The sequence below is a fragment of the Mus pahari genome, chromosome 6, assembly GCF_900095145.1.
Source record: "Mus pahari chromosome 6, PAHARI_EIJ_v1.1, whole genome shotgun sequence".
Lineage (NCBI taxonomy): Eukaryota > Metazoa > Chordata > Mammalia > Rodentia > Muridae > Mus > Mus pahari.
In genome coordinates, this window is record NC_034595.1 from 59829248 (window position 1) to 59853779 (window position 24532).

General features: G+C 44.4%; 2 protein-coding genes across 9 annotated transcripts in view; one reads left to right on the forward strand and one right to left on the reverse strand.

The window, feature by feature from the left end:
* Nrdc (nardilysin convertase) overlaps positions 1–16054 on the forward strand; it is a 60981-nt gene extending 44927 nt beyond the window's left edge. Inside the window, exons 19-33 of one of the 2 annotated variants that reach the window (XM_021199757.2) lie at positions 462–548; positions 1381–1500; positions 2855–2906; positions 4845–4995; positions 7872–7999; positions 9064–9226; positions 10456–10487; positions 10676–10814; positions 12370–12417; positions 12691–12743; positions 13096–13179; positions 14109–14199; positions 14406–14522; positions 15026–15115; positions 15193–16054. In XM_021199757.2, the coding sequence (XP_021055416.1) occupies positions 462–548; positions 1381–1500; positions 2855–2906; positions 4845–4995; positions 7872–7999; positions 9064–9226; positions 10456–10487; positions 10676–10814; positions 12370–12417; positions 12691–12743; positions 13096–13179; positions 14109–14199; positions 14406–14522; positions 15026–15115; positions 15193–15387 (1550 nt within the window). In that variant the 3' untranslated portion in view covers positions 15388–16054. The remainder of the gene's footprint in view (positions 1–461; positions 549–1380; positions 1501–2854; positions 2907–4844; positions 4996–7871; positions 8000–9063; positions 9227–10455; positions 10488–10675; positions 10815–12369; positions 12418–12690; positions 12744–13095; positions 13180–14108; positions 14200–14405; positions 14523–15025; positions 15116–15192) is intronic. The other variant, XM_021199758.2, reaches the window with a different exon arrangement.
* Positions 15927–24532, reverse strand: part of Osbpl9 (oxysterol binding protein like 9) — a 145911-nt gene continuing 137305 nt past the window's right edge. For 4 of the 7 annotated variants that reach the window (XM_021199760.1, XM_021199761.1, XM_029539611.1 and 1 more), the window contains 9 exons: positions 22575–22746; positions 21165–21249; positions 20180–20290; positions 19902–19965; positions 19661–19801; positions 18639–18717; positions 17513–17604; positions 16783–16918; positions 16246–16614 (listed from right to left, as the gene is read on the reverse strand). In XM_021199760.1, coding sequence (XP_021055419.1) covers positions 16540–16614; positions 16783–16918; positions 17513–17604; positions 18639–18717; positions 19661–19801; positions 19902–19965; positions 20180–20290; positions 21165–21249; positions 22575–22746 — 955 coding nt within the window. In that variant the 3' untranslated portion in view covers positions 16246–16539. Of the gene's footprint in view, positions 16615–16782; positions 16919–17512; positions 17605–18638; positions 18718–19660; positions 19802–19901; positions 19966–20179; positions 20291–21164; positions 21250–22574; positions 22747–24532 lie in introns of all 7 variants that reach the window. The other 3 variants (XM_021199762.1, XM_021199766.1, XM_021199767.1) reach the window with 2 other exon arrangements.

Genomic DNA, 24532 nt, shown 5'->3' on the forward strand with positions numbered 1-24532 from the left:
GAGAGGAGAGGAGAGGAGAGGAGAGGAGAGGAGAGGAGAGGAGAGAAAGGAAGGCAGGCCTTTGTGACAGCCCTGGCTGTCCTGGAACTCACTTTGTCAGATTTCACTAAGTATATGTGTCACCTGGCTCTGGTCGGATGTGGTGACACATGCTTATAATCTCAGCACCCAGAAAACAAGGCAGGAAGACTGGGCAACTCCCCAGAGGGCAGTGCAGGCTGTGTAATGAGACTTGATCTCCAGGAGTGAAGAGGGAGGGAAGTGCAGGGAGAAAGATTGTCTCTGCATTGCCATCCCTGTCTCAGATGATGGCTGGCCTGGCCCTGCTGTGACTGGTGAGTTTCTAGATTGCATAGCAATGGCTGAGGAGACATTGAGTAGTGAGGGCAGTTGATGGCTGGTTTGTTAAGAGAATTCTGAATGTTGTATTTGTTGGCTCTGTCTGTTTTTCCCCTCCACAGATATTGAAAACTCTTGGACTGAACTGTGGAAGAGTAATTTTGACTTAAATCCAGACCTTCATCTTCCAGCTGAAAACAAGTACATCGGTCAGTAAAATAGGAATCACTGTGTGTGTCTGTACATGTGAAAGATGCACATAATATGTTTATTCAAAAGTACTGATGGGGCTGCAGAGATGGCTAAGAGTAACAGCTTGTTCTTTCAGACCAATGGTAACTCACAACCATCTCTCCAGCCCCATCTTTTATTCTCCCCTTTCTTTAAATTAACTGTCTCTTTTTTAAAAGATAATTAATCTATAATCTGCCATGTGGTTACTAGGAATTGAACCCAGGTCCTCAGAAGAGCAGCCAGTGCTCTTCTTTTTGTTTGTTTTTGTTTTTGTTTTTGTTTTGTTTTGTTTTGTTTTGAGACAGGATTTCTGTGTGTAGCCCTGGCTGTCCTGGAACTCACTTTGTTGACCAGGCTGGCCTCGAACTCAGAAATCCGCCTGCCTCTGCCTCCCAAGTGCTGGGATTAAAGGCGTGCGCCACCACGCCCAGCTGCAGCCAGTGCTCTTATGAGCCATCTTTCTAGCCCATAAATTAACTATCTTTTATCTACATGCTAATTAAACAGTTTGACAGTAATTTGAAATAACCAAGTAGGTGGTATTTGAGCAGAACTATTTGGCAAAAGCAGAACTTAAACTTGGCAAAAGATTATTCTTCTTGAAGAATGTATTCATTCATTGAGTTATACGAGTGTCCAGACCCAAAGGCCTCCCCCCTAATTAACCGTTACTTGGGGAGAGAGGGAGGCTGGGTATACAGGGATAAGCATCTGCTATTGGGAATGAGAGTTTTAGTTTTCATCTATCTTAAGGTCATGTGTACATTGTATTCGAAAAAAAATGATCACTCTTGTTCTTATTGTTAGCCACGGACTTTACGTTGAAGGCTTTTGATTGCCCTGAAACTGAATACCCTGCTAAAATTGTGAATACCCCGCAAGGCTGCCTGTGGTATAAGAAAGACAACAAATTCAAAATCCCCAAAGGTGAGATGGAGTAGGGAAATCTTTCTCTTCTGTGGCGGCCTCTGTCTCTGTCGCCTGCCCCTCTCCCTCTGAAGCCCCACAGTTATAGGCTAGCAGTGCGCTCCTGTGCTTATAGGAGTGTCTACAGACAGTCTGCCTTCCAGAAAGTAGGACGTCAGCTCTGGGCTGGTGAGCTGGCCCAGCAGCTAAAGGCACTTGATACCAAGCCTGATGCCCTGGCTTTGGGCCTGCATCGTAGGAGGCGGGAACCAACTTCTAGGAATTGTCCTCTGACTTTCACAGAAGAATTGTCCTCTGACCTGAACACACACACACACACACACACACACACACACACAGAACTAAAAAATCCAATTCTAGAAAGAAGCTATTTTTAAAGATTTTTCCTTTAAGATAAATGAAATTAGAACCAGGTATTTCACAAACTTACAGGGTTTCTCTGTGTAGCCCTGGCTGTCCTGGAACTCACTTTGTAGACCAGGCTGGCCTTGAACTCAGAAATCCGCCTGCTTCTGCCTCCTGAGTGCTGAGATGAAAGACACTACATTATTTTTAAAAATGGAATAAGATATGAGGAGAATCATTCCTAGATTCGACAGGAAGCCTAATCTAGAACTGTAAAGGGAAATCTTCCCCCACTGCTTCTCTCTGCCTTTTGCTTTTAGTATAAAGCATGTCTAGTGTGGGTGAGGTAAACGCACCCTCTAAATTCCTTCTACTTTAGGTGACGGCCAAACCATGTCGTTCTCGGCATCATGGTCTGAACCTAACCAAAGCCTCCCTTTCTCCTTCTCTCCCTCTCTCTAGAACGTCACGGAATGCGTGACCCAGGCCAGTCTACACATGGCAAGCCTGTGCCTCAGTCTCCCAGGCTTTGGGATTTGGGGCTGTAGCCTCACAGATTTTCTTGACTGAATCATAAGATTTAAAAATAGTTATTGCCATTTATTCAGTGTCTCTAGAAAAAGGCTTTCATTCCACCTTTCCATGGACATTGAGTTGCTTGATTGATTAATGTTCCTAACATGTAAACTTCTATAAATATTTTTGCCTGTCTTTTATAAATATTATTTTGTTAATGATAAATATGGTTATTCATAGACCTTTTTGTGTCTGATGTTCCTGTAGATTAAAGTATGCCTTCTATGATACTTTATTGGAATGGTGAGAAACACCCTTTAAAATCGTTAAGAATAAAAATAACGAAGGGATAAAAGGGAATAGATATGTAATGAGGCTTTAGGGACTAGTAGTTTATTTTGAACTTAAAAGCCACATTAAAAGAAAATAGTAGGTGTTAAGATATTTGAGGCCTCTGGCCTTTTATATTTTATCCATGGTCTTTTTCTTTCAGCATATATACGATTTCATCTGATCTCACCTTTGATACAGAAATCTGCAGCAAAGTGAGTGTTTGGTTCTTGTTTGTTCGTTTTCTTCCTCCGAGAGAGAGAGAGAGAGAGAGAGAGAGAGAGAGAGAGAGAGAGAGAGAGAGAAGAGTAGAGAGGAGAGAGGAGAGAGGAGAGAGAGGAGAGAGAGAGGAAAATGATTGACTGTGGGCTAGTTTTATGTATGTCAGTTTGCCACAAGCTAGAATTCTTTTATAGAAGAGGGAACCTCAATTGTGAAAATGCCCCCACCAGACTGGCCTGTGGGAAAGCCTGTGGTGCATTTTCCTGATTGCCAGTTGATGTCAGTGGTGCCACCTGTGGGCTGTTGGTCCTTCATGCTCTAAGAAAACAGGCTGAGCAGACCCTAAGAAGCAAGCCAGTATGCAGCACTTCTCCATGGCCTCTGCATCCAGGTTCCTGCTCCGTTTGAGTTCCTATCCTGGCTTCCTTTGATGATGGATGTGGAAGTGTGAGAGAATAAACCCTTTCCTTCCCAAGCTGCTTTTGGTCACAATGTTTATCATAGCAGTGATGACCCTAACTAAGAAGCTGGTGCCAGGAGTGGAGTATTGCTGTGACAGACTGGACCCTGTTTCCAGGAGGATTCTGGAAGAACTTTCGAACTTTGGGCTAGAGAAGCCACTTAGTGTTCAAAGCTTGGTGATCTGTCCTGGGTCCTTGGGGGGATAACGCTGAGAGTGATGCAGAGGATACGCCTAGCTCGTGAAGTTCCCAAGAGAAGCAAACACGCTACTGGGCCTCCTGTGTGATATTTTGAATTTGTGGGTCTGGTTAGTTGGAGCTGAAGCAGCAGCCGTGGTAAGAAGTGATGAGTGCTGTAGAGGCAGACTCTTCTGGGAAGTGCTTCCTTGGGCCAGCACGAGCTGACGTTTTTCTCGTTATTGGAAAGCAGTTGGTGATTTTCTAGTTCAGCACTTGAGCTATGCTAGCTGTTTGTATATTTTTTGTGGTCTAAACAGATTAGGAAAACTTGTAAGCAGATGGCTGTTACTGGACTAGGAAAGGCCTTGACGTTCAGCCCTCACTGGGAACCAGGGTCTAGCCCTCACAGGCTGGCTCCTTGTCTGCAGAGAGGACTGGCTGAGTTTCTGCTATCTAGCACTCAAAGACCTTCAGTGTTTTAAGATTTATTGTATTTTAAATTATATGTGCTTGTATGCATCTGGGAGTAGGTAGCGTTAGGGTCAGGGGAGGTGGTGCATGTGGGCACAGGTTCTGGAACAGTCTGGAAGAGGACATTGCACCCCCTTGAGCTGAGATTATAAGCAGATATGAACTGCCTGCTGGGGATGCCGGCGGTTGAACTTACTGAGCCAAAGTCTCTCCAAACCCAACTTCCAGACTTTTAATTATACCTTGTTCTTTACAAATTATTCATGTATTTATGTAGGTAACTGCACTGTGGAAGAGCAGGGGGCCCAAAAAGTGAGTTATAAGAAAGGCTCAGAAAGTATTAGTGCATTTCTTTTTCTTTGCTTCTTAACCATAAAACCCAGCTTTCATGATAAGCATCACTACTATCCATACTCCAAAATGTATTGTCCTTTCACCTTTCTCATAGTTGAAGTAGATATGTCTGGAAGCCGACGCCCGTTAGGTAGCTATACGCCCAGTAGGTAGCTAGGCTTGCTGGCTGGCTGGGGCTGGATGCTTCTCATGTTGCTTCATTCCCTCGTGTGTGCTTGCACGTTGTCATTTCTATGGGTATGTGACAGGGAGATTAGGAAGCCTACTGTGGGTGGTCCTGTGCTGTCCCTGTGAGGCTGAGTCCTGAGTAAGCTACAGTTACTTTCCGACATCATGCCTGGACATCGTGGAGGAGAGAATTAGCACCTCACTAAAGGTGAAGTTTTGTAGTCTGATAGAAACAAGGCGGCTTTTTCTTGTCTTTCCTGCCAATTAATGATGTTAGTTACATTCTGTACTTTCCAGTGTTGTCCTCTTTGACATCTTCGTGAATATTCTTACACACAACCTTGCTGAACCAGCCTATGAAGCTGATGTGGCACAGCTGGAGTATAAACTGGTAGCTGGAGAACATGGGTTAATTATTCGAGTGAAAGGATTCAACCACAAACTACCTGTAAGTATGAAGGAGCTTTGAAATCTCGTGCTTATCTCTGCTGTCCCAAAGCACTATGCAGAAGTCCGTATGCAGTGCTCTGATAGAAGGGCTTCTTGATGGGCGGGCAGTATCATGATTCCTTTGTATATGACAGCTGTTCTAACTTTGAACATACATAAGGTTCCTGCCCTGGCTTCCCTCAGTGATAGATTGTGGTGTGTTCTATCACAGCAGCAGAGAAGCAGACTAGAACAGGCCTATCCCTGAATCGGGGCCTTAATGACTCTAAGCTCTAAGGATCCTCCTGTCTCTGGGCGCCCGGCTTATTTTGACATGGCTGCTAGGGTGGCACTTAGGTCCTCATGCTTTTGTGGCAAACACTTTACTGACTGAGCCATCTCCCCATCCCTAGGAAGTGTGTGTGTGTGTTGTCAGGAGTCATCTGGAGGTGACCTGCTCTTTTTTTACATGGCCTGAGATGGGTGAGCTCTGAGAGGCAAGGTCCCAAGACACTTCATCTCAGGCTTGCTTCTTGCAGCTGATGTGCCTTCCCTGTCACTGTTACATACCCTAATGATTCCTGGGCATCTGTCCACCCTATTGGGCAGATTTCCTACAGATCAACATAAAGATGAACTTTTGTGAATGAATGCTGTTTAGATGAATTAATGATTTTATAGAATTCTTTATTTCATTCAAATAATTTTAGGAAGAAAGTTTTAAGAGATGCTTTTAGCTGTTTTGCCAGAAAGATTAAATTAGAATAGAATAGAATGTGCTCACTCCTCATAGAATTGTAAGTAAAGGCTGCATAATAAAGAATTCACTAAAGTCACAATTACACTAAAAAGAAAACTAGGCATAGGACAAATTTGTGATCAAGGAAAAACATTGATCAGATCCCAGGATGAAGCCTCAGGTGGGCTATGATAAAGCAAGGCTCTGTGAAACTGTGACTTTGCACTTACAATGAAACACTGCTTTGAACTAAATATCAACATCCTTCTGTAACTCCCCTTTTGTGTAACAATTTATTTGAGGTAATTTTATAAAGAACTTTTGTCTAAGAAGGTATAAAAAAGCTAGAGAGAAGGAATAAAGTATGGCATCTGGGGCTCTGCCCCACCCACCCATCAAATGTATGTGTGTATATGTCTGTTTGTACATACATGTGTATATTTATGTATGAACACTTTGTGGGGTTGAGACAGGTAATCAGCCTCTACCAGTGTGTGTGTGTCTGTGTGTCTATGTGTCTATGTGTCTATGCATATTGCCTATGCAAAAGATTTTCTTTCTTCTTGTATGACATTCTTTTCCTGGCTCTAAAGGAGCTAACAAACTCCAAGCCTCTCTAGCTGAGAGAAAAGAACAAAGACCCAGAGGAATCACATGTTTACTGAATCCCCCACAGCAGGAAGCCAGTGGTTTCTGACCTCAGAATAGCAAAGGGTTAAGAAAGAAATATTACAAAATAAGCAACATTTTAGCCCTGGCAAAATTTAGTTTTCCCCCTGAAGATCACAGTGCTGCCCTCATTGGTGCTTTCCAGAGAGAACTGGTGCCAGACAGGCTCCCAGCAGAGTGTGTGTGTGTGTGTGTGTGTGTGTGTGTGTGTGTGTGTGTTTACATGCATGTGTGATTACTGGCAGTGCATAGAAAACAAACAGCCTGTGTTGTGTTTTAGGTATATCTTGCTTCCATTTGCTGTCTCTCTGACGCTCATGCCAGCATAGGCGTGGTTTGAGGCTATTGTTCACAAAAGAGCAATAGCAAATTTAAGGAAGGATATTACTATTTTTGGAACTGAACTGGGTTCATATTTAAAAAATTCCACAGGAAAGAACCTGGCAGAATCCAACCCTGTGCTGGCAGAGTAACTCTGAAGAGTGTATGTCTTCCCTTTAGACCTTTGCCTCTGTCTGCCCTGTGGAGGTATTGACTTTCAAATGGAGCGTCAAGATTCAAATAGATTAAATCCCAGAACACGATAGATGTTGTTTGGGAAGTAAGTTTAGAAAACTGTTTAAAATTACAAACCTTAGAAAATTGATGCTCTTCATTTTGAGGTTTACCTCACCTTAATACTTAAACATAATACGGAATATATTTATAGAAAGCTAAAAGCTGATTTACAGAGTATAGATGCAAGCTTTCTAAAACAAATTGAAAATTAAATATAATGACATTGTAGACTAAATAATGCACCTTGGCTAAGTTACTGAATGGCAGGGTTGGTGAGTGTTAGGAGGCCAGTGACTTAATTGGTGGTTGATCCAGTGGCCTTTTCCCCTTTGAAGCAGGTATTACCCTCCAGAAATGGCTAGAAACAAGTGTTTGAGTTACATGTTGGGAAAAAAAACAATACAGTACCTAGAAATAGGGAAGAGTTTAAGTTTTAGCTAAAGAAAATGAAAAAGCTTCACATTTTGGGTTAAGACTTTTTTTTTTAAGTTAGGGTTCCACTGTGTAGCTCTGGGTGGCCTGGAACTCACTACGCAGACCACTGTGTAGACAAACTGGCCTTCAACTCAGAGATCTGCCTACCTTTTTCTCCTGAGTGCTGGAATTAAAAGCACAATGTCCCACAATGCCTGACTTGGATAAGACAATTAAACATTTATTACTGCTTTCAAAATTTATGTGCAGATATAATACCCTTCCAGTTAAAGGCACATGTAGAGAGTTTTTAAGGAAAATGATGAAAACTGAAGACACATTGCTTCAACTTTGAGCAGCTTCGTGGTTTGGCCTCTAGGGGTTGAGTCCTGAGCTCTTGCTGTGGGTCCTCTGCAGTGCCTGTCCCCTCCCTGGTACTGACTGAGGAAAGCATTTCCTCCCTCATGTTTAGTATATTTTCATACTTTGTTGCTTAAAGTGCATTTTCCTTTTAGCTGCTCTTTCAGCTCATTATTGACTACCTGACTGAGTTCAGTTCCACACCTGCTGTCTTTACCATGATAACTGAGCAACTGAAGAAGACCTACTTCAACATCCTCATCAAGCCCGAGACGCTGGCCAAGTAGGTGCACAGGATGCTCTGTGTTTGGAGGGCACTGAGGAGGAGCTGTATGCATTGCTGAAGTAATGTTCACGGGCCAGTGCCTCAGCCTTCCCTGCTGAGAACTTAGCTAAGGTTCAGAAGAGCACAGAGGGAGCGGGGCATTAAGCATCTGTGACATGGAGCCTGGGGTTAATCGCAGCTTACATGGGCACAGGTATCTGAATCAGACAAAGATGCCCTCGGGGCACTCGTCATCAGCCTGTAGAGAGTATCCTGGGAAGGGCAGAAAGGCTCCTGTGAGTAGACATAGCCTTTTATTTTCCATGTGGCTTTAAGCCCCTTCATGATTTCCTTGTTGGGTGTCTTTAAATGGTCGTCAAACAGCCTGACCTTAGACACGGACCCTGCTTTTGTTTTATAAATGACAAAGAAACTGAATTACAGACACTAGGAACTCTAGAAATCCAGAGCTACTAGGAAGGTGGTTTGGAGATGGACAGTGAGGTCAGTCTGACAATGAACTAGGGCCATTACCCAGACTTATAAAGTAAGTCACTATAATTATAGACACTAGAGACTTAGCTTCTAGTAATACAAATTAGTGAAACTTCTAACAAAAATAGCAATAATTTAAAATTTGTGGACAATTAGGTAAATTTGACTCACTTAGCAATTTATGTGGAATATTTCACTCTATATCTGAGACAGGAAGGTGTGTTGTACTGGTGAATAAGCCCATCTGAAACTCTGCATGCAGTTCTTTTTTTGGGGGGTGGGGGTTCAAGACAGGGTTTCTCTGTGTAGCCCTGGCTGTCCTGGAACTCACTTTGTAGACCAGGCTGGCCTCGAACTCAGAAATCCGCCTGCCTCTGCCTCCCGAGTACTGGGATTAAAGGCGTGCGCCACCACGCCCGGCATTGCATGCAGTTCTTATTCCTGTTTTGGCTGTTATGGTGATTTTCTTCATCTTAAGTTAGGGTGGGAATCATCTGTCTTTGGAAACACTTCTATATCATCTTGATGTAAAATTTTTAAGATACATGCTTGCAACATTTTTTTTTTTTTTAATATCCTTTGTACAGAGATGTGCGGCTTTTAATTCTGGAATATTCCCGCTGGTCTATGATTGACAAGTACCGAGCTTTGATGGATGGCCTTTCCCTTGATTCTCTGCTAAACTTTGTCAAGGATTTTAAATCCCAACTCTTTGTTGAGGGCCTGGTCCAAGGGAATGTCACCAGCACGGTGAGTGGGTGTTCTTAAGATAGATAGGCGGGCCTGTCTGTGCTTTTCGGTCTGAAATTATATTCCTCTTCCCTAAATGTTTTGGTGGGTCAGCACTGGCAGCTGGTAGGAGAGGCCAACCTAATGCTGGGCTGCTCGCCTCTGAAGAAGACTGTTTACAATTGAGTGATGGGTTTGTTATTAATTTGGTTTTGATTAAATTTTCTTAAGAGCATATGTGGAAACTGTAATGTAGAGATTAAAACAGGAGAGATATAAAGTACATACATGCACAGCCAGCCCCTGTATGCCAAGCTTGGCCAAGCTAAGAAATGAGGTGTGGTTCCACTGGTTTTTGAGTTATCTAAAGAAGAAAGAGTGACAGAAATAGAAGAAGGGTAGTTTCCGGGGGCCAGTGGAAGGGAGAAAGAAGAAAGTTGTTTAATGAGTATATTGTTCTGATTTTACAAGATGGAATTTTTTTTAAACTAAGTCTCACAAGTGTGATTTTTATACTTTAAATTTTTTGTACACTTTAAAAACTGGCAAAATGATAAGCTGTGTTATATGAAAAGTAATGTGATAAATGAAAAGAAGTGCTTAGACAGCCAGGAAGAAGACATCCAGACCCTGGGTGACTGGGTAAGGGGTGGAGGGAAAGGGGGATCTCTGCTGGCTTGGCCTTTGGTTAGAATATAAAAATGGTCACTCTTGTCTTTGTTCTCCCCTTTCTTTCTGGGGAGAATAGAATTACAAAACCAGTCTTGGTTTCTGTTCTACCAACAGAAAGACCTTCAGAGTCTCAATATCAAGAAAAGTAGGACTAGCAAGCTGTGTCAGACCCAGTGTGAGGGCCAGACGGGACTTTGGACTGAGGACGTAGTGAAATAGCCACAGAAGAAATTACTCCAGAGTTGAGCTTACCTTCACTCATTATCTTATTTGCAGAACAGAAGGGATGTAGGAAGTCCCAGTGCTGTTCTCTTACTCTATCCAGGCTGTGTCAGCTGGCCTAGACTTCCAAAATATAACCCTGTCCATAGCATGGCCTAGTTAAACTAATGGGAAACTTAAAAACTGAGCATGCTAGGCAGAGGGGCAGCTTGAGTCCTATCTGATAAACAGAACTGGCCTGATAAATGCTGGTCCAGCATTTAGGTGACAGACTCTCTTTCTTAGTGCTGCAAGGAATTAGAGAATTGCAATGCCAAGTTCTGAGGTATGTATTTGCTTCTCTTTTTATCTTTTAGGAGTCGATGGATTTCCTGAAATATGTTGTTGAGTAAGTATTTGTTTGGATTTTCTCTTTGAGGTTTACGTGCCCTTCCCAGAAAGAAGCATTAAGCTGTAGCTCAGCTAATTGTTACTGAGCTTATTTCAGACCTTCCCAGGGAGCTGAGGCCCGAGTTCATCAGTTGGGGTTGGGGAGAGCACAAGGTCTGCCTCTGCCTCACGCTGACTGTTCTGCAGCAAGCTGAACTTCGTGCCCCTGGAGTGGGAGATGCCTGTGCAGTTCCAGGTGGTGGAGCTGCCGAGCGGCCACCACCTATGCAAAGTCAGAGCTCTGAATAAAGGGGATGCCAACTCTGAAGTCACTGTGTACTACCAGGTGAGCTTGCCTCACACACTAAAGTGAGATGGAAATTTCTATGTATTCCCCTAACTGAGCCCAGGCAGTAAGATTTGTTAAAGGACAACTTGGAAAGAAATGAAAGTAAACCTAGCTAAGGAATCAGTGTAGAGCCACCAGAATGACTTCCAGATAAGAAACATTATCACCTGCTGTTAGTGGGATGATAAATCCAAGGCAGAGTTCTTTATTCTTTGGGACTCAGATCTGTGTGTTCTTTCCACAGTAGAGGAGGAGGAGGTCTGTAAATAAGTGTTTTTCAGCAGCCCTCAATCAGCTCAGAGCCTGCTTTAGTCTTTGGTTGATCCAACTCACTTCTAATTTGTGAACATCCTCTCTAAACCTGTCCTGTCCACTCGGTGGTCTAGCCTTTGGATAACATGACTTTGTTTACTCTTTTTGACTTTTTATTGTGTTGCTGTTGGGTCTGAGTACCACCCCTCTCCCCTTTATTGTGTGTGTGTGTGTGTGTGTGTGTGTGTGTGTGTGTCTGTCTGTCTGTCTGTCTGTCTGTGGAAGTCAAAAGTCAACCTTCAGTATCATTCTTCAGTTCCATCCGTCCCCACTCCATCCTTTTTATGTAACAACAACAACAATAACAACAAAATTGAGACAAGACTGGTGGGCAGTGAGCCCAAGGGTTACAAGTACGAGACACTATACCAAATTTTTTTTTAAAAAAACCTTTATTTTTATTAGTGTTTTGTCTGCATGTATGTCTGTATACCACATGTATGCCTGGTACCTGCAGAGGCTAGAAAAGGGTGCTAGACCCTTGAAACTGGCATTACAGGTGTTTGTGAGCTACCATTTGGGTGCTGGGAATTAAATCCAGCAGCAACCCCAGCATTTCTTAAATATGGCTTCTGGGATTAAACTCGGCTCCTTGCGCTTGTAAGGCAGGCACTTGACCATCTGAGCTGTCTGCCCAGCCCTTCTCCTCTCCCAGTCCTGTCTTTCTCTGAACAAATTCATCACCAAATGATGCCACGGTCATTTCATACAAACTCCTTCCTTTCGGAAACTGTTTGCCTCCGTAGAAGACACTTGGCTGGTTATGTGGTAGCCCTCTTAAAGGGAAAGAGGACGACTAGATGCTTGTTAGTCGAGGTGCTAGGAGGTGCATGTTCTGTCCTCTTCCTCTGTACTCTGTCAGAGAAGCAAGTACTTGGTTTGTACCTATGTGTTTAAGAAACAGATTCAGAGCCTCCACAATTACTGACCATTTCTTGCTGTCCTCCTTAGGGCCTTGAACTACAGGTTTTTGATTTTACAATGTATCCTGAGCCTTGTAGGCAGGAGCTTTAAGTTAGGGATTGTTGGCGTCACCCATGTCTATCTAGAAGTCTACACTAGTGCCAATAATACAGGTGTTCCAACAGAATTCCTACTTTCAGGTTCTCCAGCTTCTGGGAAGGTAGATAATAAACAGGAATGTGGGGGCAAGAAGATAGGGCATGAAACCCAAGAAAGTAGTGGCCAAGATGGGTAAACCCTGGAAGTCATTGCTTGTCTCATCACATTTTCCCTACAGTCAGGTACAAGGAGCCTGAGAGAATATACTCTTATGGAGCTGCTTGTGGTAAGTACCGAGGTGGGGTTCAGGAGTTCTTGATCTACCATGAGGCCAAGCATCATGCCTGAGGGGTGTGGACCTGTGGTAGTCAGAAACTTCTAATTGGAAGGTCAGGTAGCTATTTATTCTCATCCAATATGAGCAGTCAGGGTCCTGGACTTTTAGGAGAAAGGCTTATATGGGAGGCTGGATTTTGGGAGTATATAGAACACTTTGTGGTAAAAATATTAAGGTTTCTGTTCTGAGCTTTGGGCTGATGGAAAGTATGGTGAATTACAGATGCACATGGAAGAGCCCTGCTTTGACTTCCTTCGCACCAAGCAGACCCTTGGGTAAGTGCTGGCAAGAACACTGAGAGCTGGGGCTCCCTGTGCAGGCGGCTTGCCAGTCTCCGTTGGCCCTCCCGTACCTCACAGGGCCTGTGTCAGCACTTCTGCAGTGTGTGTGTTGGAGGATGATGTTTTCACTTTGTTCAGACTTCTGTATGAGCCAGAAGTTAGCCTGTTCCCAGTTCAGCAACAGGTGGTACCTCCACTTCAGCCTGTGGAAAGCAGCTGCACACAAGCTTATGTTCCATTTGGGACTTCCAAAAAACCAGAAGCCCTTCACTCCCATGTTCAGTGCCTCTCTGGACAGGAACCAGGTCACTACATAAACTCCTGTAACTTCTCTGTCTGGCTTTAGGTACCATGTCTACCCGACCTGTAGGAACACATCTGGGATTCTAGGATTTTCTGTAACTGTTGGGACTCAGGCAACCAAATACAAGTAAGAGAGTAAATGGGTTCACCCTTGTTCTTCTAGACAGTGGGGGTAGGGGTGGGGTACTACAGGTGCTTCCCTGAATCCTGTACAACTGTAACCCACCATGGTTTCCTTTGTGCAGTTGTAAGGGTGGGTGGATAATGGACAGCCCACCTAGAATTAATCGGAGGCTTTACTGGTCCCATAGGGCATGGCTCAAATCTTACAGGCTACTTACTCTGCAGGGATTACCAATATTTGATCAGGGAAACTAGTGAAAAAGGATGTTGGACTGATGATCATGTAGCTCCTCACTGAATGCACAAAGCCCTGGCTTGGATTCCCAGTATCACATAAAGCCAGGCATGAGAGCATTATCTTGTAATCCCAGCGGTTGGGATGCAGTCAAGAGGATGAGGGAGGGAGCCAAGGCCAGCTCAGGCTACATGACTGTCTTAAGCCTCAAAACAACTAGATGACTCAGTAATTAGGAGTACCTGTTCTTATAGAGGCCTAGGGTTAGATCTCTGTCACCTACTTGGCAGATCACAACTGTGTATACCTCCAATTCTAAGAAATCCAATGCCTTCCTCTAAACTCTGTGGTCACCAGACAGATGTGAGCAACACACACACATAAACCACACACAGACCCTCTGACTGAGGTGTGAGGCCTTCAGAGTTTTAAGTGTGGCGTGGCTCAGCTGGCTGTCATAGTGTCACTGTGTGGGTACTAGGAAATGAGGCTCTAGGTTGGAGGCCTTCAGAGTTTTAAGTGTGGCATGGCTCAGCTGGCTGTCATTGCGTCACCGTGTGGGTACTAGGAAATGAGGCTCTAGGTTAGAGAGACAGTTCTTCCTCAGTTTCTTTGCTCTCCTGGCTTAGGGTAGAAAACTTTCAGCCTTTATGCTGAGGGAGGCTGAATTCCTTTGGCTTCTACCCAAATTGTTTCAGCTCTGAAACTGTTGACAAGAAGATAGAGGAATTTCTTTCCAGCTTTGAGGAGAAGATTGAGAACCTCACAGAAGATGCATTCAATACTCAGGTGACTGTTGCCGTCTTTGTAAGCCTTCAGGATACCAGAGTTAGTCACTACCATGCTTGCACAATGGCTAGGGGATTCACATCCCAGTGCATTTAACCAATGCCCCTCTAAACACCCCCATCACACGTGTACACACACTGGTATGTCTATCCCAAGCTGTTGGTTCTGAATTGGTGTGATGTCATGGCTGAACATGTTTTTGACAGGTCACAGCACTGATCAAGTTGAAAGAGTGCGAGGACACCCACCTTGGGGAGGAGGTGGACAGGAACTGGAATGAAGTGGTGACACAGCAGTATCTTTTTGACCGCCTTGCCCATGAGGTAATGGTTTCTCAGACCAAGAAGGCTTTAGATCATACTTTTATACAAACGGTGGAGGAAAAATCTGGGCCGTGCGTCCTGGTTTGTTTTTTTCTTAAATCTTTCCTTTTCCAAGTCACTGTAGTCTCTCCCTGGGTAGTAGCTGTAAGATGCTAACCTCTACCTCTACCTGCGTCAGTCTCAGCCAGAGCAGCTCCACTCAGAGGGAACTCAGGAGGTTCTGCTAAAGAATAGAGCGCTGATGCTCTTAAGGAGTTCCTCTAGGTATTCTGGCAACTTCTTGCTGAAATCTAAAATACGACCATCACAAAGGCACTTTGGTCTTCTTGTCCAGGCAACATCTTTGCTAATATAGACAGTTGTGAGGTCTGCTACTAAGGGTAGGAGCAGGCTGAGACAAGCCCAGTGAGATAACTAGGCTCTGGGGATGGGAGGGTGGACTTCTGCCTGTGATGATGCTCTCACACCTGTGTGCTCTCTCCCACCTTCTCTTCCTCATCAAGATTGAAGCACTGAAGTCTTTCTCAAAGTCAGACCTGGTCAGCTGGTTCAAGGCTCACAGAGGACCTGGAAGTAAAATGCTCAGCGTCCATGTGAGTATGGCCGACCGTCTGGAGTCCTGCTCACATCCATCTGGCCATTCCTCACCCGCATCTTTGGCCTCTTTCAGGTTGTTGGCTATGGGAAGTATGAACTGGAAGAGGATGGTGCCCCTTTCGGTGAGGATTCAAATTCTCGTGAAGGGATGCAGCTGACCTACCTGCCGCCCTCTCCTCTCCTGGCAGAGTCCACCACCCCCATTACTGACATCAGGGCCTTCACAGCAACACTCAGCCTCTTCCCCTACCATAAAATAGTCAAATAAACTGCAGTCTCATTGGCCTGAAGCAACGTGTATTTAAAGACCTGTGTGCATTTCATGGAGTTACACTACTGCCTTAGTTAGGGCTTCCATTGGATTTTTTTCGATGGCAACCTAAGATTTGATTTACTTTCCTCTACAACATTAACCCAGGGTTACTGCACTGGATGGCAATGAGATAGTAGGCAAGTGTGACCCAAACACTTATGTCAGCAACGTGGGGGCTCCTGGCCTGTGTCCTATGAGGAGAACCCAGTTCTTGTGTGCCTATATGTAATTAATTTGTTTTAGCACCAAACTGCCCTGGTTTTGTTTTTTAATGTACTTTAAAATAAACATAGTTCTGTATCTCCCTTCACATCAAGCCATCTGCCGTGGCTTTTTTGGGGGTGGGGTGGGGGAAGTGCAGTCCTCCAGCCCTGTGAGGCAGTAAAGCACTCCAGGACTAGCTGCATGTGCAGAGATGGAGGGCTTGAGTCTGGGAGTCTCAGACAAGGCTGCCAGGTTGGTCTCCAAGGTTAGGTATAAAACAAAGAAACATATTTTTAAAAAGGTTGGAAAATTATTTTATGAAGCCTTAAGAAGCACTGCATATAATTATACTTCAGGTTTAGATACAATCTAATCATAGTTCGATTCTAAAATAAAGGTTATAGGTGAAACCATGAAATTTCCTAACACTTGATTTTCATACATTGCACTAATTTTCTAAACAACTCTGAGGAAACAGTGTTTACAGGTGGGTGTACTTGTGAAAAACTGTCAGCTGTTACATATGTGTGTGTATCTAAAATTCAAGATTATATGAACTGGAGATAAAGATTTTATGCCTGAACAGCAGAACTAGAGGACAGGAAGCTGAGACCTGGAACTGTCTATAAATACTTTTCAAAGCATGGGATCTGGAAAAGGAAGAGATGTCATGTTTCGAAACCTGAAGTTTTTCTCAGGCCTGAAGTCAACATTGTAACTGCCACAGAGGAGAAAAGGGAAGCGGTTTCCACTTTAATTGTTCATCTGTGTCGTCAAGTCCAGTATCCCTGAGATAGGAACCACTGCGTTAAGAAGGAAGTGACAAGCTCTCCTGAAGGAAGATCGATTGTTGCTTAATTACGCCTACTGCCCTGGTCACCAGATGTGAACTTGGTTGTCAGCCTAATGCTTCACAGCACCAAGTCGCTTCAGTAAAGGCTCATCGTAAACCCAGCATTCTCCATCTTCATGAAAGAGCTACAAAAGGAAGAGAGGGTTAGGTTAGGCGTGCAGCTTCATTCCATGCCACACCCATTCTACTGTTAGGCAGGAACCCGGGAATTCAAGGTCCACTTCTGCATCCTTCACTGGCATGGACGAGCCACTGCTCAAACCAGAGAGGAGCAGAACAGAAGCACAACTTACCCTCGTCTCCCACTGAATTTCCTTCTCCTTCCTTTCTCGGGCTTCTGCTCTTTGTCTTTCTTCAAGTCTGTGCTTTGCTTCCGTTGCTGCATCAATGTCTCTGATTTTTAAATTGAAAGTGACATCCTTCCAAAGGCTAGAATAAAGGGATGGAAGGAGCCCGTGAGCTGGAGGATGCAAGCCTGCAGCCACCTGACAGCACTGAGTGCTGCAGTGGAGCCCAGACCTCTTTAAGCTGCTGATGGTTCCAGAGTAAAGAACACAGAAGCAGGCTCTCACGAGCCTGCTGCCAACAAAGGACGCATGAGGACGGCTGACGAGCTACCACCTTAGGAGCTCATAAGGCTTAGGTGTCTGCCTCTGCCTCTCTCTGGATCTCTATACCACTCTAGGGAGTCAATCCATTTCTTGGACTTGAGTGTCTTTGACTATAAATTGAAAGGGTTTGATGAGATCTGAAAATTTTCATTAAGAATGTGATCTCAAAAGGGTCAAGAGGTCAACTGTAGGGACTTAAAAGGCATAAATTCTCAACTGCAGGGAAAGGGACAGAGTAAATCAGTAAATTCGCCTTTGGTTACAAAGCTTTTAAATTTGGGTACTGACAAGGGACGTAGGCACTGGAGTCCAGTCGGCACTGGTTTTTAATGCTGTCTCCCAGCCCCACAGGCACCGCGTCTAGGCAAGCAAGAAGCATGAGGCAGCAGCTGCTCTAGTCAGAGCTCCTTACCTGCGGGACTCATACTCGCTCTGATCTTCCAACTTCCTCACCTTTTTCTTGATTATAGGCAACTTTTTGGTGTCTACAAAGACAGTGTTTTCCTAGACAACAAGAGACAGAATGATTCTTTATTGTTCAGTTTTACTGCAGAGTCAACTTCTCAGGAGACTTAACACAAATTCCAGCCTGTTCTGAATGCCATAGCAAACTTTTCTGTTCAGGGCCCCATCCTAACTCTTGAGGTCTGAGCTCAGTTCAACAGAGACTCAACACACTGTGTATTCACTACATGCTCGAAATACTCATGGGTTGTAAATCCTCTCAACTCCAATGCACTAGCTTTCCCTGTTAATCCATATACCTACCTGGCTTTTATAGAAATACTGAGTAGATATAAAATCCAAGTTTCTTCATGGCAGGACAGTCAAATTTTATTAATCATTAACCTGAGTGTATAAACACAAACTAGCATTTTGTGTTTGTTAATTTTATGTCCTCTGACACAGACTAGTGTCACCTGAGGATGGAGCCCCAATTGAGAAAATACCTACATCAGATCAAGCTGTAGAGCATTTTCTTATTTAGTGATTAATGGGGGTGGGGGTGGGGCACACAAGCCCATTGTAGGTAGAGCCATCCCTGGGCTGGTGGTCCTGGTTCTTTAAGAAAGCAGGCTGAGCAAGCCGGTAAGTAGCACCCCTCCATGGCCTCTGCATCAGCTCCTGCCTCCAGGTTCCGCCCTGTATGAGTTTACAGTTTCTCTGCTTTCTATGACAAACTGTTACATGGAAGTGTGAGTGAAATAAATCCTTTCTTCCCTAAGTTGCTTTGGGTATGGTGTTTAATCACAGCAATAGCAACCCTAAGACACATTTCATCTTACAAATCTTGACAACGGACCAAACATTTACCAGGTTTGCTAAGCACTGCTCCAAATAGATTCTCAACTGTTTTGAGAACAAAGTAAAGGCCATTTTGTTAGCTGTACTGTAGGAGAGTGAGTGGGGAAAGAGAGGAAGCTCACCCTGAAGAGATGCTAGCTGCTCTTGGTTAAAGTTCCAGACTTAAGGGAACCAGCACCAAGGCTGGGCTGCATACAGTGCAGCTTAGGCAAAAGACAAATCATAGTTCTTACCCCTGTTGCATATTTTGCATACATGATACCATTCCATTCACCTTCAATTGAGCAGAAGGATTTCTTGTCATTTGGAGAACTAAACAGAAAAGAAACAATTTATATTAGTCTCAAGCTGTAAACTACTCAAGCAAGTGTGGTCTGGTAAAAAGCAGCTGAGCAGATCCAAAAGGCCAAAGGCCTTTTCACAGTAAGACCCTGGCTTTCATATCGTTCCTCACTCAGGACAGTGATCTTCAGAGGATCTGTGATTTAGCAATGTACTGAACACAAGTCCCATATAAAAGAATCCACCTGTCTCCTATAAATTACGTCAAAGCTCGAGGATATGTTCCAGACGTTTTTAGGGAGCAGGCCTAATCATGTCTTCTTCCTTTTGACCACCTGCTAGTACAGAGCAGCAGAGTAATGTGCACTGGGCCCACTCTGGATGGAACAGCAACTTTTCTCTTCAGGTCCCCACACTGCTCACCCCCACCCCCACTTTTTTTAATTTGGCAGCTGACTCATTCAGATTAAATCATTTTGGAAAACTGATTAACCAACCAGTCAAGCATTACTCCTTGGGACAGTTTCAGGGCAGAGAAAACGTCACGGGGCTTAACAGGACAGACTCCTTTTGTTGGCAGTTTCTGAGTCCACAAACTCCTGTTACACAGCTACCTCCCAGGTCCTGTTCTGCCAGATACCCATCTATATGAGATACTGTTTTTCCTTAGCAAAGGAACAGAAAAATGAGGGGCTTTGTGAAAGATCTGCAGATGCTCTATTGGAGGTCACAATCAGGATGAGTTTATGGTTCAACCTGCCAAGAAGGCTGGAGTCCATGGTGCAGCAGAGCCCACCTACCACCCTTGAGGGTTCTGGGCCCAGCATGTAGGTCTCCTTTTGACAAGAGATTTTAGGAAGAAACTGACACCTAAGATGGAGACCCACTCAGTTGGTTAGTTCCCAACAGAAGTTCAAGAGAGTTAAGTACTTCAGAAAAGTGGAATACTGAGGCAGAAAGACAAAATACCTACAAAATCTCTGCAGTAATTCTGTGCTTCTTGCCCCCATAGAAAGGCTTAGTGTGGAAGACGATGTTTGCACTATAACCCGTTTTGGAGCAGTTGATATTGCATTCTCCTCCTAATTCCACCCAGGGCACTGTCAGGATAGACCTACAAGATCAAAGGTTCTCAGGTGAGACTGGCAGTTAGGAAAGAAAGGCATGGCTTAAGAATACCACGGCTGCAGCTGATGGGAAAATCATCCACTTGCCTTCCATAGCCATTGGGGAACGTGAGAATGTAGTGCTCATCGTACTCCAGACACGAGACACAGCCTGGGGAGGAAGGGCAGCCTGTTAGGGCAGTGGCCTGCTAGCTGGTGGTGGGTATGGAGCGCCATGCACTTTAGGTGACATAGTTAATACCCCACCCATTCCCCCCTCCAAATTCCTAAGTCTACATGTAATTATGACACCCAGCCTGACTTTCAGGGAACATTTTTCCTTGAGTGTCCAGTACATGTTAGAATCCACACTATCACACACTTACCCTGACCTATGTTGTGTACCCCAATTGACATCCCAAGGAATTTTGATTTAGTCCAGATATGAGCATTGAATTGTATCTTCTTGTTAAAACACTCAGCATAAAAGGCTGAAACTGAAAAGAAAGCGTTTTCTTGGTCACTCACATTCCATAGAAGATCATTCTCACAGAAAAGAGCTTCAAATCATGTCAGGCGTGCATGCTTTTACCCTCCTTCCAAAGCAAGCAGAGAGCCAGTGGGCAGGAGGCTATGGCAACTCCCCCAGGTTTAAGATGTGAAAGGCCACCTGTCCTGACCAGCAAGGCTGCTCATGTGCCCCTCCCCTCAATATGGGCCCCTCCAATATCTCTACTCTTTTTTTCTTTCTTTTTGTTGTTTTTGTTTTTTTTGTTTTTTGTTTTTTTCGAGACAGGGTTTCTCTGTGTAGTCCTGACTGTCCTGGAACTCACTTTGTAGACCAGGCTGGCCTCGAACTCAGAAATCCGCCTGCCTCTGCCTCCCGAGTGCTGGGATTAAAGGTGTGCGCCACTACGCCCGGCTCTTTTTTTCTTTCTTGACAAGGTCTCTATTATATAGCTCTGGTTGTCCTGGCACTCCCTATGTAGATCACATTGGTCTCAAACTCCCAGAGATCCCCCTGCCTCTGCCTCCCAAGTGTTGAGATTAAAGTTGTGCACCACTACTGCCTGGCTCTGAATTTCCACTCTTACTGTACACTGAACAAAAATGTTGAGGATATGTATTCTCTCAACCATGTCTGGAATACACCGCAAAAACTACAAATTACAACTTGGTCTCCAAGTTGCCATGGGTAAGGTTAGTTCCCCACCCCCTTCATTCTATGGCATCAGTGATGCTGAGTCTCTGTGATTAGTCTCCAGTTCAGGTAACAGGAAGGACAGCACTCAAGTGACAAGTCGTTTGGCCTGGCTACCGTGCACTGGCTGACCGTTTAAGACTAAAGGCTGCAGAGAACCTGTAACTTACTGGGCGGATGATGGGAAACTTGCTCAGCCACAAATGTTACACTGTTCTTAGACACCCAGGGAACCGGCCCTTCTGAAACGAGCTCCTGGAAGCAATGGTAACATCAATTTAAAAACTTTTTAGATAAAACACAACAATGCAGAATCTTATAAGCAGCATCTCTTGTCTCTCCTGGACACATACACATTTCCATTACAGCACTTAACAGCTGCCAGTTAGGGATTTGAAGTTTTCCTGACTACACTAAGATTCTTGAAAGCTTCATGTACATAACATGAGGGAGGCTATAAAGCCAGGCCTGGCACAGCCGTCCTTGTATGCACTGAACACTGCGCCTCTGTTTTCAGTAAGGGCTACATAATAATGTGTTTCTTGGATATAAGGATATAGGAGTCACATTTTCCACAAGATTATTATGGGTCAGGCCCGATGGACTGGGGACATTTCCATTTTTATGCCTAGAAGCTGCATAGGTCTACATTCTTTGTTGTTGGTCTATGTCAGCAAAACAACTCTTAACAGAGCCCCAGACCAGGGAGATGGTTCAACAGGTAGACACTTGCCACTGGAAACCCGATCCATCGCTAACACTCATGTAAAAATGGAGAGAGAGTACCACACTGTCTTCTGACCCCCACATCTGCCATGCATCCTCCCCGCACCAATAAACAGACACATAAACATCTCACTGCCCTCTGATACAACCCCCTCCTAAGCATCCAAGCACTAATGCCTCTCCAGTAGACTTCTCTAGCAAGTGCCATCTTGGAGTTTTACTCTGAAAGGCCCATTCAACGGTCTCAGTTCATCCTGGCTTATCCTTGCTTTGCCAGTCAAGGAACTGCTGAGGCACAGGCACAAGGACACATCTCTCACTGCCTCCTCCACTACTTACCCATCTATTCTACCTCGCAAAGGTAGCTGGAAACAGAAGATTTTTCTAGAATAATAACTCTTTAAGCATTCTGGTTCCAAATTTAGTTTTTATAAAAATCATTACAATGATCTTTATCATTATGGTATACAAGGCGGTCACAATCTGACTTAATGCCCATCCCAAGTCAGGCTGCTTCTCTTTCACACACACACCCCCCCCACTGCTTACAGAAAACGCTCCCCAACAATATTCTCTGTGCAGTGAACATCTGAGATCACGGCCTTCATCTTTATTGGGTCCTGATAAAGTGAATCTTTATTTCACAGTATGAAAGTCATGACACCCGAAGGCCCAGCTGGTAAAGTTGTCTGATGCCAAGTCTGAGGACCTGAGGCCACTCCCATGACCAACACAGAACTGCCTCCTGAGCACTGTCCTCTGACCACACGTTTATGGCACATACTCATCCACAGAGATAAAGACACACTTACAGACAGACACATGCACACAGAAAGGGGGTGGGTGACACTCACTGCGTTCTCTTCAGTATCATTCGGCAACGTCCAGTGACACTGAAAGATCTCACCCAAAATAGGATTGTACGGCTTTTTGGCCACTGATCCTCTCCTTCCTGCATGGAAGGCCGAGAGGTACCATTTCACAACCTGAACCATTCGATCCCTGGGATCCTTCTGATCACTAATGCTGGAAGAGACAAGGACAAACGTGATGTTCCACTTTTTGGCAGGACACACACTGAATGATCTACCTAGAGCCACATGGACCAGTGGATACCAGTTGGATACCAATTCCAGTTTGATACCAAGGCACAACACATATAACTAATGCATTCACCTCAGTGTTTGGTTAGAAGATTCTAGCGCATGTTTATATCCATTTAGCTACACAGCATCTCCCTCATCCCCAGATCCCTCCGTATGCTCTCCTGAGGTAAATACTGCTGCTAGTTTCTAGGGCCACATCTTTGCTTGGATTGGACCAGGACTTCATGCAAGTCAAGTGTGCTGCTTCACTGACAGACTTTCTCCATCCTAAACTGCCAACCAATAATCTAAGCATTGCTTGGTTTTGAGAGAGGTTTTAGTCTGTGGCCATATTGGCTTTGAGTTTGATTCTCCTGTCTAGGTCTTTTGAGTCTGGGATTATAGGTGGCTTGTTGCCACCACATCCAGCTAGTTTAATTCTTTTATGGTCAAAAAAACATAATAATTTTTAACTTGTTCAGACATTCTCTAGGCTGGCTTTCTTTGTAATCTTTATTATTTTATGTACTGGTGGTTTGCTTGCATTTATGTCTGTGCGCCACGCGCATGCCTGGTGTCAGTGGAGGCCAGAACAGAGTGTTGGATCCCCTGGAACTAGAGCTACAGATGACTGAGCTAAAGATGTCTGGGTTCTGGGAACCAAACCTGGGTCTTCTGGAAGAGCAGCCAGTATTCTCAACCACAGAGCTCTCTCCAGTCCTTACTGATTTCTTGGGATGGCTCTCCAGCCACTCTGGAGGGACTGGCTGACTTTCTTCTCCTTGTGGTTATTCTTGTTTGGTTTGGTATGGGGTCCTGGCAATCATGTGAAGGTTTCACACAATCTAGGGGTCACCTTACTCTTGGGCTACACTCCAGGCCTGCTACATGTAGCTTGAAGTTGTGTGTGTAAGTATATGCACACGCACACACACACAGACACACACAGACAAAATGAAAGAATGAATTTATCAAGAAAAAATAATATATACACACATATATATGTACATGTATATATATATATATATATATATATATATATTCATTCTTTTATTCTTTTATCATTACAAATTGTCTCGGGTTGTGTATCTTATTTGTTTAGAGGTAGGGTCTCATTCTGTAGCCCAGGCTGGCTTGGTGCTTACTTTGTCTGCTTGTTGGTCTCTAACTTACAGCAATGATCTTCCCTCTTCCTCCCAAATGCTGGGGCTACAGGACATTTATCTTCTTTGTTCCTCTGATACTAAAATAGATACAGCAACTTTGCTGTGCTCAGTGCTTCCCATGGTATGCTGGCTTGACTAAGGATGCCCCAACGGGCTCATATGCTTGAAAGCTCAGTCCCCAGTCGATAACTATTCAGAAGAATTAGGAGTGTGTCCTTGTTGGAGGACGTATGTCACTGGGGGTGGGCTTGGAACTTTCGAAAGCCCACACTAGGCCCAGTCTCTGTCTCTGTCTGCCTGCAGATTAGGATGTAAAGCTCTTAGCTGCTTCTCCAGTGTAACGACGGTCTGTGCCACTACACTCCCCCCTACCATGGTAATAACAATGGGCTAGCCCTCAGAAACTGTAAGCAAGCACCCAATTAAATGATTTAAAAGACTTGCCTTGGTCATGGTGTCTCTTCACTGCAACAGAACAGAGAATAAGACATATGGTAATTCCCCGCCTTTTTGAGCGCTCTCTCTCTCTCTCTCTCTCTCTCTCTCTCTCTCTCTCTCTCT